Below are 16,572 nucleotides of genomic sequence, written 5' to 3'. Positions count from 1 at the left end.
GACTGACCAGAGGCAAATAATAATAATGATTCTATGAAAACAATATTTACTTACCCAGTTGGAGCACAAGTATTAGATTTATTATTATGAAAACAACGTGTTTGTGCACTTCCCTCTCTGTGGGTCCCCACTTGGAATAAAAATTAGCCTGTCCAAATAAAGCTAAATAAACAGGGTTGAAAGACTGCTGGATGAATTTTAAAATACTTAGTACTGTTTATTATAACTGATCAGGCTAAACAAGAGACAAATTAAGATTCACTTCAAACCACTGAGCTGTGGAGCATGATTAAAAGAGACACTCCTTACCCATACAGGAGTAAAGCTGGACTTTCAGTACTGATTACAAGGTGAGAGAAATGAACAATCTGATAACACTGTAGTCAGTGTTTGTAATTCAGAAGTGCTCTTTGGAACACCATTCTAAAAACGGTAGGTGTTGCTTTCCAATTTTCAGAGGATAATACCTATTGGCTCCAAAGCATCACACATAGCATTCCATATAAAAGATGAATTTACAAACTGAACATTGAAAGACTCTAAGAGATGTTGCAAATGGTTATTCAGGTAACTTTTCTTTCCTTCAACAAAACAAAAGCAGGAAACAAATATGAATAGAAAGAACATTACAAGAAGGGACTCAGCTTACCTCCATCTAGCTCCTCAGCCCCAAAATGATTCCTGTAGAAGAGCATGATTTCTATCTTGTAACATTTGTAGATGGTCACCAAACAAACAAGCAACAGAAGGATAGCACCAAGCCCTCCAGCAAGTTCAACTGTATACATCAGCTCTAGAAAAAAAAAATTACCAGAGGGAATTATATTCACATACAAAATCATAAATTCAACTTGATTTCACACTTTTGTGGATGAGATCAGATGTGGGTGATGGATTGACACAATCCCTTTCCTTTCTGCAGTAGAATGTGACCTCTTGATAACTTTCTAGCTGTTTCCTTGGTAACCTGATAAGGTGGTATGTGTTACTGTGTTGCTAAGCAACATTGCTTATGGTAAGAATGAACCTACATTGGTAGGTTGCATTTGGACTGATTTGTAAATACCTGATTGGAAACTATAATTTGGGGCTTGCTAGAGTGAAAGTGACTCTTACACATAAACCTGTTCTTGTGGGAATCCTGCAAGGTATGCTGGAGTTGATAAAAGAAATACTGGTTCCTCTGGAGACGAAGTTTTAAGCCAGGATGGTTTCTGAACTCACCCAATCTGAATCTTAATCTTTCCCACCTCAGCTATCACCCGGAGGTTGGGGCTGAGGAGAAATGAGGGGTGAACAGCACAGTTCCTGAAGGGCAGTGTGGAGTGTCGCATAGTTTGAGTGGACCACCTAATGAATACTGTCTGCTGGCTCCTGCCAGAAGCACTAACACTTGTCTTTCTCAACAGAGTGGTGCCAACATGGCTGACCGCAGTCTTGGAGGCTGAGTGCTAACTTGGGATTAAGAACTAGGCTCCCTAGTGGATGTCACACTGGACTATATGGTCATATTTTCCTTTCACTAAGCTCTTGAATGGGCTTCCCAGGTGGCTCAGTTGTAAATAATTGGCCTGCCCAGTGCAGAAGATGCTGGTTTGGTCCCGGGGTCAGGAAGATTCACTGGAGAAGGAAATGGCAACCCACTCCAGTGTTCTTGCCTGGGAAATCCCATGGACAGAGGAACCTGGTGGGCTACAGTCCATGGGGTCACAAAAGAGTCAGTCAGGACTTAGCGACTAAACAGCAGGAACAGAGCTAAATATTTTTTTCTTATCCTTTCTTTCCCCTTTGACTTGGTATGTTACGACATTCTATCCAACAGAGTAACTTTCTTGCCACTGATTACAAGTAATTTTATTGCCTCTGTATACAAGTGCTCTTATTCCTATAAATGTCCATACAACATAAAAAATGATCAGACAATTTTAGAGATAAAACATTCACTTCTTTTTTCTCCTTCAGAGCTCATGCACAATGTAACAAATTCAATGATACTGGTATTTAAACATTAGGCCACAATGCACAGATTTTGAAGTCCACTTTAGTGAAATGCTAGTTAAACTGCCTGTGTATGTATTTTGACCTTGATCATCATAGTCCAAATATTACTGATGGGTTGTTATTGTTCCTTGCAGTTGACAGCTACCTTGAAAAGTACTAGTTTCCTTAATTACCACTAAAGATAACTATTCCTGAAATTATGGCCCTAAAGTAATGGTATTTTCAATTCTGTAATTTACAATTCACCAAAGGGTTATCTAACTCTGTAATAGTCGATGTAGTCTTAGATTGAGAATTTTAAAAGAATCTATGGTTTTGCAGTGACAACTACTCTTGGCTTCTAAGATCACTCTTGAAATCTTACTAAGGGGGTGAAATCATCATGGGTGCAATGCAGTATCAGTGATAAATAATCTGAAAAGTATGGCCATAATTTTCTCACAAGGACATTTTTGTATTTGTGTGTATGTTTGCATGTGATGTCACTTATCCTGTGATGATTACAGGAAAAAAAAAAACAAACAAAACAAAACCTCAGCCATATTTCTTCTTATCTAGTCATTAATTTCTAATTCAACAGTTGAATAAAAAGATACATATAACTAGTGTTTAATCAAGTGTAGCTTTCTGCTTTTATTAAAATTAAATAGGATGCAGAAGAAAAACTTACAAAAAGTGATTGGAATTTATGAATTTAAGAAAGAAAAAATAAAGTGAGTTATTAAACCTTTAAGAGTCTAAGTTAACATGAAGTGTGAATTACTAAGAAGTATCTCAAGGAAATTTATATAGTTTGTATTTATAAATATCAGACAGCTTTATCTGCTGAATCTTGTGAGGGACTATATAAGATAGTCTACAAAAGTACCAGGAATGAAATACAAAACATGCTTCAGTATACTATTTTCCTACTACTATGTGAACAGAAAGGATTAGTGGGTATATAATTCTGTGTGGTACTTTGGGTCTTGTTTTCTCAGGATATCAGTTAAACTCCACCACACATAGACACCTGCATAAAACTCTAACTTAGGCCCATAGGCTAATTTGCATACCAGAAAATCTGATTTCAATTATACTGGATATAATGGGAGAGATAAGCATTTGGGCTATGGCTTCTTTTAATATTGCTTCTTTTTTCTAATATAATGCATTTCATACTTGGAATTCATCACTCTAAAACTTGTTGTGTGAGAAAAGAAATCAAAAAAAATAATGGAGAATGTGTAGCCTCTACTCCCAAACACTGTTACTGGAAATGCCCAATGATACTACTATATTAGAAAAATTTGAGTAGTTGCTAATAAAGTTAAATATGAATCTACCCTAAATATGAATCTACTCCTAAGTTTTTACTGCTGCTACTGCTAAGTTGCTTCAGTTGTGTCCGACTCTGTGCCACCCCATAGACGGCAGCCTACGAGGCTCCCCCGTCCCTGGGATTCTTCAGGCAAGAACAATGGAGTGGGTTGCCATTTCCTTCTCCAATGCATGAAAGTGAAAGTGAAGTCGCTGAGTCTTCTCCGACTCTTAGCGACCCCATGGACTGCGGCCCACCAGGCTCCTCAGTCCATGGGATTTTCCAGGCAAGAGTGCTTACTCAAAGGAAAAATAAGCCAATGTCTACAAGAAGACTTGTACAGGATGTTCAGAGTAGTCTTATTCATAGTAATCACAACTGGAAGCAACCCAAATGCTCATTAACAGGGTATAATGAACAAACTATTGTGTGTCAATAGGATACAATACACTCAGCAGTACAAAGAATAAACTGCTGATAACATGCAGCCTTCGTGAATTTCACAAAATGATGTTAGCTGAAGAACGCCAGACACAAAGAAATACCTTCAGTATATATATTTAAATAAAGTCCAAGAGCAGGCCAAATTAAACCTTAGTGATAAAGATCACAAAATGGATGCTTTGTGGATGAGTGACAGGAAGATTTACTGGAAAGGGGAAAGAGGGAACATTATGGGGTTAAAAAACAAAAAACAAAAACTATCTTTTTCAGGTATAGATACAAGTATATACATTTGTCAAAACTCACTGAGCTAGACACTTAAAATTTTTATGTTTTACCTTAGGTTAATTGCACTTCAATTCTTTAAAATATTGATATTTTTAAAAAGAGTCATTATAAATTCTAATCCAAGGGATATGGGTGAAGAAGCTGAAAGGAAAGAAGGGAGTCAAGACAGCTGCTTTGCTGTAGACAAGTGCCCAGGCAGGGAATGGCTATTCCATGGTGCCCTTAAGCATATCCTTTGATTCTGGAACCATGCCTTATATACTCACATCTCGCTGAATAGCTTATGTAACAATCAAAAACTATGCCTGAAATGTAATTTTATTAATTCAATAAGCAGAATTCTTTTCCCTCAGATAGTATTTATAACAGTGGTCTCTACACACATTTTTTATAACTCCTAAAAATTAAGTATGTGTAAGAGAAAAATGTTAAGAAAGTAAGCTCTTCTTATTTTTAGGGAAGTAGTTGCCCAAATCTGAATTATTCCCACTGGTAGATGTCATGAGTCCCTCAAAAATTGTATATACTAACTAAATACACTGCTTACTAGGCTAACCAATAATACTGTCTAAAATATAATGAGAAAAAGAGAGCAGGGTAGGTGAGGCTTAGCAATTACAGAAATGCTCTTGTGTCTCATGAATCCCTCCTTTAAGATACAAACATGAAAAGTTGTATATGCCTAGAGTATGAGCAACAAAGCAAGCAAAATCTTCTGAGCCATATGGCAGTCATTTACTTAATAATAAAGATACCAAAAATTAGTCCAAGAAACAGCGTTTGCAAAAAGCTAACTTATCTTGAATCAAACCAGTCAATCCTAAAGGAGATCAACCCTGAATATTCATTGGAAGGACTGATGCTGAAGCTGAAGCTCCAATACTTTATCTAACTGATGCAAAGAGCTGACTCATTGGAAAAGACCCTCATGCTGGGGAAGATTGAGGGCAAGAGGAGAAGGGGATGACAGAGAGATGGTTAGATAGCATCACTGACTCAATGCATAGGAATTTGAGCAAACTCCAGGAGATAGTGAAGGACAGGGAAGCCTGGTGTGCTGCAGTCCATGGGGTTGCAAAGAGTTGGACACAACTTAGTGACTGAATAACAAGTTATCTTCAGATCATGACAGTATCTCAGATTTTCCTCAGAAACTATAGTACTACAGGGAGAAGCACAGTGTCTTATAACAAACTTGCAAGTTGGAAAAGAAATGTCTTTCCCCAGTTTATATAATAATGCCTGCTACCTCAATGACTACATTATTTTTATGCAAGACTAATAAACATGGCTTAGGTACTATAAATGTATGCAGCTTAAAAAATTTTCCATTTAGGTTTTTTATGTTGGTTTACATAGCATGTGTAAATTCTCCCAAAGAAAATGATATATTAGATTCAGTTCCACATTCTTTTGCTCTAAGCTGGACACATTCATTAATATGAGTGCCAGCCAATATTGCTTACACATTAGGTGAGGACAAAATTACTAGGGGTTAAATTCTGTTACAGTTAAAAGAAATGATGGGAACCCACTGCTGTATTTTATCTTTACATTACAATGTGAATGGTGTTGCCCTAGCAAATGTCATTTCCTTTTGAAATGGGATCTACTTTTCAGCTCAAGTTCAAGCTGCCTGGAGTGGCAGCATTTAAAAAATAAAAAGATTCCATTTCAGGACAATTCAACATCAGAGGATGGAAAAAGAAAATGCAAACCTTTAAAACTCTGTTTAGCCTCTGTGTTATGTTGTTAAAATGATAGACTCTGCCCCCTTTAAGGGACTGAGATGGAATACGGTAAATTGTAAAGCAAAATCGCTAGGCAAAACCTAAGGGAAACAGGCATTTGGTTAAACACAACAAATGAACAAGTGCCAAAGAGTTACGTTTAAGGGCACCAGCAGTCATTTAGTTACAGGCAATTAACAATAGTCCATGGAAAGCTCAAGTATGGGCTAAGGGAAAACACATCGATTATTGCTGCAGTAGTAGACTGCTTTTGGAATAAATTGCTTCAATTTAAAACTAGATTTGCTACAAGCATTTTGAGCAATGACTACAATTTTTTCTTATCAAGACAGTTGGACCAAGCAACCCTTTAAAAGAAACAGCTAATTAAAATAAAGCGCATGCCATCCGCTAGTATATTGGATTACATTGCAAATAATAAATGCATTTGGTTTACACTAATCTTGCTGCAATTACCTAGTGTAGTCTGGAATCCTATTTTTTTTTTATTGGCCTGTACCTGGTGTTATTTTTGCAAATTTTTTCTGCTAGGTATCTTTGAAGAGGTAAGGATGTTAACAGAGTTAAATCACAGTTTATAATTTTGAACTCTTCCCTTGGAGTATCCATTTTCTTCTCTCTATTTATACATATCATCTTGCTTAAAGTATAGCTGAAGATTTTAGGTGACTTATATAGTTCACTATATAAAGTCCTTTCAAATGTTCTGCCCTGATTTATATGCAGTAAAATGTAAGTTCGTGGGGGAAATGTCTGATAGACAATATAATGATCTTAGTTTATTCATTAGCCTCACCAAGTACATTTCTTTTTCTCTCATTGTGTTATAAAGAGCTAAACTTTATAAGGATTTATCCATCCACATAAATTCATATGCATATTTATTTCTCTGAAGCAGTATAACTTATTTGTTCCTGGCAGGAGGATAATTATACTCAGCCTACAAAGATATTCAACTCAATTCTACAATACATCAATGCAATTTAGAAGCAGTTATAATTTTTTTTGACGACACATTAAGAAACTGAATTGCTATTCACATAATAGCAAGAAAATGTTTTCAGAAGGTATAAACTGGTATGTAAAGAGTAGTTTAGCTCTTGAAAAAGTGCTTTTTGGAAGAAAGAAGGATAGATATAATAATAGTAATAGTAATAAGACTGAATGAAAATGGTCTCTGAATTTAACAACTTGATCTGTGCAGCCAAACATTTGGGCAAAAGATGACCTTCAAAGTGGTGTATTTTGCCATTTTGGAAAGAGGTTTTCAGCCAAAGTATCAAATTAACTTTTAGTGTCAATTGAGAATACAAATAGGGTCTTGGCAGAGACCCATGATTAAGGCCTAGTTAGACTAAGCTCCCACAAGCCCTTGGATCTGAAATGTTATACATTCATAAACTATTAAAATGAAGAATTAAATGAAAGACTAGATAGGAGAAATGCATTGTTTTTTATATAGTTACCCTTGGAAAGTCCTTTTTCTTTGTCCAACCAGACAGGAAGGGTGCTAAGTTTAGTTTTGTATTTTTTTTTTTCTGTGAAGTAGGGGAATGTTCATAAATGGTATGTATTAAAAGACAGTTTACAACGAGTAATGACAGAAATCAAGTAAAACATGAATCCATGAGTTTATATTAATTATAAGCAAATTAATAAAAAAGAATGCTCTCCTTTACAGCAGAATGCCAATTGGCAAATATAGAAGGAATAATAGAGCTGAAAATCACCACTTTCTACCATCCTAATAATAAATGACTCAGGAAAGAATTATCAACAAAGCCTAAAGTTAATGGATAAAAGTCTGATGAGGTAGAACATTCATACTATCTTAAAGCACCTCCTTACTGATTATTTACTAATGATTAAGGGAGAAACAGACACCATCTTAAGGAAGTGACCCAAATGAGCATCACCACTAATGGGACATGACACCGTGTACCTCCTGACGTAATGCATTAAGAAGGCATAACAACATTTATGCAGTATTCCAGCCACATGTAAGAAAATATCTTCCCAAGGAGGAAATTACAAACTCAAACTGAGGGACACAGTATAAGAAATAAAATCTGGTTTCTATTCTTCGAAAAAGTCAAAGGCATAAAAGGCAAATAAAAGTTGAGGAACAATCCCAGATTAAAAGAGACTAAAAAGACTTGACAACTAAATGAGCTGCATAATTCTGGATAGAAAAAGTGGTACAAGAATATTATGGGAATACCCTTTGAAATGTGAATATAGACTATATATTAGATAATAGCAGTCTATCAATTTTCAATTTTCCTAGATTTGATAAATATACTCTGATGTTGTAAGAAAATTTCCTTGTTTTTAGAAGATTCACATTGAATAATTTAGTCATGGTGTCTGCAATTTACTCTCATGTGATTCAGAAATATGTGTTTATATACATTCTGTAGATTTATCTTATCTAATCTGTCAAGATGAAGAGATATAAGGCAAGTGTGGCAAAATGTTAATAATAGGTGAATCTAGTTGAAGAGGCTATATGGAAGTTTATTGTATTATTCTTACATCTCTTCTGGAATGTCGGCAGGTTTCTTTTTTCAAACTAAAAGACTTTCACTATAGCATTTATCATTATAGGATATAATATTTAATTTTCTAATTACTATATTTATTATCTATTGTCTATCTCCTCCCATTGGAATTTAAATTCCATCAGGGAAAGGTTTTCTTTGTCTATTTTGTCCATATTTTTTTTTTACTGATACTATCTCAAGTGCCTTGAAATCTACCTGACACATAGAAGAAACTCTGTGAATATTTGTTGAATAAGTGGATGACTGAATGACTAAAAAAAAGTACAATTTTCTAATGAAAAGTTATGTTTTTTTTGTATTCCACTCTAAAATTAGAATAATATCTCTGTGAGCCATTTTTCCAGACAATGTGTCATGAGGTTCAAGCAACTGATGCATAATTATTAATACACAGTCTATTAACTTGATAAAACTTCATTTTATAAAAAAAATGGTTAACTTCATAGTACAGATTTAAAACAATTCTTCCATCTATAAACCCGATGATAACATACATAGTCTTTGTAGAATTAAGGAACTAGGAGAGTTTGTTTTCACTTGGCATTTAGGAATCAATCTTGTATTGTTTTACATCTTTGATATTATTATATTATTTATTACTCATTTTTGTCTTTTCACTCACTCCCTCATTCACTTTCTTTTTGTTCTTTAAGTGCTTTAAATGTACCAGGTATAGTGTGTTGAGTTCTAGTGATCAAATGATGGATGGAATATACTCCTTGCCTTGAAGGAACTGATGTGTAGTTGCAGTCAGGCATGCAAGGAAATATCTTTAAAAAAATGAAAAAAATTAAAAAGCTAGTCTTTATTGTGCACCTAAGTGTCACTCTGCTAGGCCTTTTATATAGGGGTAAGAAATGCTCTACTGTAAGAATAATAATCAAGGACCAGATGAGCATCTCACTCAGGGTGCTTTGTGTATGCATGTTGTGTTTCTGTTGTGGGATTTTAGAGACAGAGATCAGATGCTGTATGGCACACTGCTGGACAGAGGCTGCAAACGAGTTTGGCAAGGTTGAGTGTGAAGAACAGGGAAAGCAAGTATATGGTATGATGAGTGATGGTAAGCAAATTTATGCTCTGATTTCTCAGCTGGTACATATCGTTTATCTTTTTTTTTTCCTTTTCCAAGCAACTAGCATGTACCTTGAAAATAAATATTTGTTTGAAGGATTCATGGTGTCAAAAAGTCAGGTTTCTTAAAATTAGGTCAGAAAAATAGGGCGAAGATTCTCCCCAGTGGAAAATTGACATATATTTTCAAAATGTACCATGTGGTCTTACTAACAGACAGAGCTTTATTGCTGAAAACATTTCCCCTTTGGATTCTAAAAGCACTGTTTGAAACAGGTCAAAATCCAGAGACCATAAGGTGGGCTGTGCACAGACTACCATGTATTTGCACACACAGAAACATACCAAATATTCGATGGGGCCCCCTTCACTTTAGATTGTGTAGGACTTAGCGTGATGGGGAGAAACCAGACAAAAGAAGATTCTGCTATATTGAACAACAAAATGGGCCTCAGGTGACCAGCTTAGAAAAGACATAGCCATTGTACATCAAGGTGTCAAACTTCACTGATGCCTAAAAGAAAATCTCTGAGAAGAAAAAGTATTCACTTTATCTCTACTATGCATTTCCTTTCAACATGTCATACAAATAGACAGTCACAGATGGAGTGTTACAAAACATCTCTGGAGAGAAAACTGTCAGAGTGAAGGTGGTGTTGCCATTTAACTCCTTTGTGTTAAGGGCTACAGTGTTTATCCTGGACGCAACCCTCCACCAGAGGATATACTGTCATATTTAGAAGAATTTGGTCTTCCACTGGGATTGCCTCTGGCCAAAGAACCCAGAACATCTGGACTGCTTAGATAACCAATAGAAGGAACCATGTTTTTGACAGAAACACTGAACACTTCTGAAAAAAAAACCTGTATGATGATTTGCAGTATATTCAGTATATTGAGTTGTTAAGAATAGATTTATAAAATATATTACACATGTAGAAACGAACTGCACTGCAATAGACAAAATGGGATGTTTTGATAAACTTCAGAATTCTATGTTGTTATTACAACTTTTTCCCTTTAGGATTTCTTTCTTAGGATTTTTAACATATTTCTTAATTATTGAGAGCATTACAATAAAATGTGTTTGGCAAAAGCTGTCTCTCTCACAAGACAAGTTTCATTCAAAATCTTGGTGATTCAACAGAGCTAGAGACTATTAAGGTAAAAATAATAATCAAACCACATGCTGGGTCATTTCCCTCAATGGAAGTAACAGAAAAATCCATTTCTTATCCATGTTGAATCTTTTTTGACCACTCTGTTTTCTGAAAACATAAAAATGCTGAAGAAAATAGTGGTAAGTTTGCTTTCCCTTTCTCATTTTGGAAATAGATACTAATCAAGAATTTATCAACATTTAAGTATTTTTTTTCCTCCCATCAACACTCTATGAAGGAATAGACATGCCTTGGGAACTACCAATAGCAGGACCTACCATTCCTTGATTCCTCCTAAGGTTCCTTAAGCTACGACAAAGTTGAGCATAAGGTGCGTTTCTTATATCTTTTACTGGCCTGTGTTGTCCGGATATATGAAGAGCCCATCTTCCATAATGAATTCTCTTTTACCAAAACAGGAATAACACTGCCCTGCTTCACACAGACTAAGGCATTATCTTATTGTCTCACTCTATGTACTGGTTTTTGGTGTATGAAAATTAGCAGCGGTTTGAGAAAATGCAGAAGTCAGTGTCCCCCAGTATGCAATGTTTTCTAATATAGACAGATACAAATGAGAAGCAAGAGTACATTCAAGGAAACAGACTTTAATATACTTCCAAAATGTGGAAATAATTTGATATTATAGAAAACAGATTAATGGTAGGTTTCCCATAAGCATTTTGAATACTCCAGACTGTAGCAATAGGTTTTTTTCTCACCTTTTTTCCTGACTATAAAATACGCTTATTGTAAAAATTTTGAAAATCATATAACAAATAAGAAAAAGAAATTAAAGGTCACATGGAATCAGACCACCCTGGGATAACCACTATTACTACTCCAGTTACAATTGTTTAATGAATCTCTTTCTAATGTGTTAGATGTCGAGTGAACTTAACAGAGGCAAGTGACCTATAGCTTTAAATGCTAATACTTCAAAAAAGCTTATATTTTGCCTTTTACTCTGGACACTTTTGGAATAGAGTTGTCCACGGTGGTTTATAATCTGTGTTTTGCCGAGGGTCCTCATGGTAAACTCTTTATCCTAATTAATTTTTCATTCGCCTATCTACCCAATCATTATTTATAGATGCTTGATTCAGGAAGGCAAGTCAAGCAGGAATTATTTAACTCTACCATGGAGCTTTTCTCTGTATACAAAATAATCATTTTTTTGCAACAGTTTACAAATATTCCTTGAAAAAGTAGATTAAAACAATCCAATTTTAGAGAAAATATGGATTTCAAGTTACATTTAAAAACAAGTTGCATTGTTTTACTGAAAAGCAAACTAACCTGGTTTGTAAATAGTTAAAACTTGAGGGACTTCCCTGGTGGTCCAGTGGTTAAGACTCTGTACTTCCACTGCAGGAGGTGTGGGTTTGATCTCTGGTTGAAGGAGGAAGATCCCGAATGCCACATGGCAAGTTGAAAATATATTCTAATATTGTCAACTTTTATGGTACTATTGAGTTGCCACTGACATTAGTTTGCCCAGGAGGACAGCCAGTATGGAATTTTGTTGTGACATCTTTAATGTATTCCTTTTAGCTACTTTCAATAGTGATATATTTAGATAATATAGACACACTTGTTCACTTGGGGAGAATTAGAAATGCACCCGAGCAGTTGTGAGTCATTATCTGGAAATGGTAAATGATAAAAATGAAGAACAATGACTTAAAGAGACTTGCTCTAGCTCACACACAAGAGTCAAAAACAAAACACTCTCAAGTAACTGTTTTTCCATCACAGTTCACAATTTTTCAGTCAATCTTCATTCATATCAAACTCTAATTCATCGTAATGACTTTTGGGTGATCTTTAAAATGACCATTTTGTATTTTATTAAGTATACCACTGGATTTCTTTTGGTCAAGTACAAACAAAATCTATTTTAATAGTATTTAAATGTCCAATTGTAATTTAGAGAAATCAACCTCCGGATATATCATTCCTCACAGAACACATGCTAAGAATAGCATATGTGCCCTAAAAGTAGAGACAAATAGCTAACATATTTCTTACAGATGGCAAATGCAATTCTCAACACTAAAATCTAATACAAGTTACCATGGTAATTTATTGGAAATCAACACATTTTTTTCCTACTATATGACCTTAGAGAACAGTTAGCATTTTTTAATGTGTCAAGTCTAATTTCTCACTTTACTGACCTGGTTGTCAAAGTTCGATATACAGGGAACTGCTTATTAAAAGTTATACCTTGCATTTTTGACCCAGTTGTGCCATTTCTCAACTGAGCACAAGAATTCACAGCCATAAAAAGGTACAGCCATCTCCCTTTCCCCAACAATGCTGTTTTAATGCCCAGGATGGTGATTGACCTTCTTTCTGCAGCAGTGACTCAACTACTAAGGACAACTAACCCAGTGCCTTGCCCAGAGCTGGCACTTAGTACATATTTAGTGAATGGGAATGATTTATTGCTTTCTCATGCAATAGCGTTATATGAATATATGAATTATTTTTAGTGGTGAAGTGAGATTTTGAGCAGGATATGAGAAATTGTCAGTTACTAGGTTGTTTTGACCTAGAAATGATGAGAACATGAAGGTAGTTCTGAGAAGTGAAGGGAGTGGTGTGTCAGTGGGTAGTGGTCACAGAGATGGTATTCTGTTTGCGATCTCCGATCACATATGTGAAATTGGGCAATGTGTGTGCCTCATGTTATCTGTGGCTTCTTGCAAATATCTTAAACTGAATTAATATTGTTGAAACTGCTTATGTGTTGCTTTCCAAGACAAAGATCCCAGTTCCAGTGGATTCCCTCTGCTCTCACTGTAGGTCTGTGTTTTTATAACCTCTTTAGATGCTAGACAGATGCCTATAAAAAACGATTTGAACTTCCAAACATGCAGGCCTGTTTATCCAGATTCTGTTACTTGGTTATTTCTTCTTTGCCTGTTTTGTAATCATATCATTGACCGTGGAGGTTCAGTTTTCATACTGTCTGCCCTTCCTTACAACACAAAGTTGAGATTCAGCTGAATGCAAGTGTTTAAAACAGGAAATCAGCAGTATTTACTGCCCATCATAGGGCTTGTTTCTCCTTGGTAATTGCTATTTTCACAGACTGAACTCTGTATATAGCCTATTTGCATAGGCTGAAATACATGTATATACCCATATATAGGTTGTTGAGACAATCTTAAGTGGATTTCCATTTTCAAAAGGGATATGTAGGAACTGTGTCCAAGAATGAAGGCCCTCTTCCTGTAAGAGGGTAATTATTTAATAGTTGAAGAGTGTTCTCTCAGATATTGCCCTGAGTAGCAAATGTGTTCTATAAAGCACAATTTCATTGAATACATGAGGTAAGCAACCTCATTAAGAGGGGATGTGAGGGCAATGTACCAATGTTCAACTAGGTTCAAAGGTGTTGATCATATAAAAAGAATGGGGCAATTAGAATTCATCCCACTGACTGGCTCTACCCCTTTTTCATTCCTCTGTCATGGAAACAGTGAACTCAAGAGAGTTAGCTGCTTTTCACCTATTAGATTCTACCAAGTTTGTTAGAGGACCTAATGTCTAGGCAAAGACCTTGGCATGCCAAATGCAATCCACAGACCAGCAGCATTAGCACCAATAAGAAACCTATTCAAAATTCAAATCTTGAGTTCACCTTAGACTAAGGAAATAATAAGAACATGAAGAATCACTTTTAAACAAACTTCCTAGGTGATTCCTATGAACTGTAAAGATTGTGATAACAACAACAGCAGAAGATTGTAAAGCATTGCTCTAGGGACTTCTAGTTAACTCTCCCAGAGTGGTATAGGGGAGCAAATTTTGCTACCCCAAAAAGTGTCTCTTTGGTATGACGATTAACTTAGTCTGATTATTTTAAAGAAAAAGAAACTCAGGAAGTTTTTCTTGTTTCCTCCAGCTTAGTTGCCACAAATACTGGGGTGGCCAAAAAGTTTGTTCAGGTGTTCTGTGCCATCTTATGGACAAACTTGAACAAACTTTTTGGGTAACCCAATAATTTCGGTAAAGGGTCTATTCCCAGAATAGAGCTACCAGCAGAGACGTCTGCAAAGAACAAGGGCCAGGTGTGGTGAGGGGAACCTAGCAGGGCCTAGAGATCAGAGCCCACTCTGTGCCCCATGGTCTCTGCCTGGCCCAGCAAACATTTGCCTTTCCAATTCCACATGAATTGCCTTCCTATTCTTTTAGGTTCCAAACCACTACCCCCAATATTCTTGTTTATCTTTAGCTGAAGATGGTATTTAAGTGAGGATTTCAGTCATTTTGGTGAGTTACTCAGTTCTTCTGGGTTTCTCTGATGCATGAAGTGAAAAAAAGTGAAAGTGTTAGTTGCTCAGGTGTGTCCGATTCTTTGTGACCCCAAAGGACTATAGTCCCCCAGGCTCCTCCGTTCATGGAATTCTCCAGGCAAGAATACTGGAGTGGGTAGCCATTCCCTTCTCCAGGGGATCTTCCTGACTCAGGGATCGAACCCATATCTCCTGCATTGCAGGCAGATTCTTTACTTTCTAGCCACCAGGGAAGCCCATTCATGTTATTAAACTTTTGCTTAAATTTTCTCCTATTGATCTGTCTCATGTCAGTTTAACTCAGATAAAAGAACTTATATAGGTACAGAAAAAAATTCTTCCTCCCTGATAGTCAGTGTAGCAGGCAGGATTCAACTTGACTAGCTGGACACTAATAAGTCCAAGGATACTGTAGCTAAGAGTTTCTTCAATAATTGACCAAAACTGGCCAAAGGTAAGAGTTCATACCATGTCATTTGGTCTCCCAGATCTCTGCCTGTGGGTCTGTTGGAAATGAGAGTGGTAAGAGTTCTTTCGGAGAAGGCGATGGCACCCCACTCCAGTACTCTTGCCTGGAAAGTCCCATGGACGGAGGAGCCTGGTAGGCTGCAGTCCATGGGGTCCCTAAGAGTCGGACACGACTGAGCGACTTCACTTTCACTTTTTACTTTCATGCATTGGAGAAGGAAATGGCAACCCACTCCAGTGTTCTTGCCTGGAGAATCCCAGGGACAGCGGAGCCTGATGGCCTGCCATCTATAGGGTCGCACAGAGTCGGACACGACTGAAGTGACTTAGCAGCAGTAGCAAGAGTTCTTTTTCTCTTTTATAAAATTAGCTTAGCAAGAGAAAATATTTGTGGAGTTAGTTTTTTAGAAACTCTGGTAAATTCAGCAGAGTATTCTTGGCTTTATTGATCCTTTTCCTCCTAAAGATGGTAACCTGTTTTTTGCCTCGTCTATTGTGTCATTTGTTCTGTGTCCTGAGAGCTTGACTTTTTGACCAGTGGGGATATTCTCCCTGGTATTTACATTATGGAGCCTCCCTGGTGGCTCAGTGGTAAAGAATCCACCTGCCAATTCAGGAGATGCAGGTTCAATTCCTGGGTCTGGAAGATCCCTGGGAGAAGGAAATGGCAACAAGCTCCAGTATTCTTGTCTAGGAAATCCCATGGAAGAGGAGCTTGGCAGGCTATAGTCCATGCAGTCACAAGAGAATTGGACATGACTTAACCACTAAACAACAACTGAGGACTTCCCTGGTGGCTCAGATGGTAAAGCGTCTGTCTACATTGCGGGAGACCTGGGTTTGATCCCTGGGTCAGGAAGATTGCCTGGAGAAGGAAAGGGCAATCCACTCCAGTACTATTGCCTGGAAAATCCCATGGACAGAGGAGCTTGGCAGGCTACAGTCTGTGGGGTTGCAAAGAGTTGGACACGACTGAGTGACTTAACTTTCATGTACATTATAGATAGGGTATTTTTATACCTCTAGATGGCAATACCATAATCAATTTGTAAAAAAGCTCTATTTACTTAGTTTAAAGTAAGCACTTATATAAATTATTTCTAAATATAATAGGAATTAACTCAAATGTTTCTCAAGTTCATGTGATCTAAGATTCATCTTTAGTCAATAAAAGCAAATTTAAAATTACTGGTTTAATTAAAACAGGTATATCTT

The 16,572-nt window shown here is 36.5% G+C and overlaps 1 protein-coding gene across 1 annotated transcript in view; it reads right to left on the bottom strand.

Moving 5' to 3' along the window:
- Nucleotides 1–16,572, bottom strand: part of IL1RAPL1 (interleukin 1 receptor accessory protein like 1) — a 700,437-nt gene that overhangs the window by 22,421 nt on the left and 661,444 nt on the right. The window contains exon 8 of the mRNA XM_044937333.2: nt 650–793. Within this exon, the coding sequence (XP_044793268.2) occupies nt 650–793 (144 nt within the window). The remainder of the gene's footprint in view (nt 1–649; nt 794–16,572) is intronic.

This window comes from Bubalus bubalis, chromosome X (genome assembly GCF_019923935.1).
Source record: "Bubalus bubalis isolate 160015118507 breed Murrah chromosome X, NDDB_SH_1, whole genome shotgun sequence".
Lineage (NCBI taxonomy): Eukaryota > Metazoa > Chordata > Mammalia > Artiodactyla > Bovidae > Bubalus > Bubalus bubalis.
The sequence above is the reverse complement of the archived record's forward strand: the minus strand, read 5'-3'. Positions and strand labels throughout refer to the sequence as shown.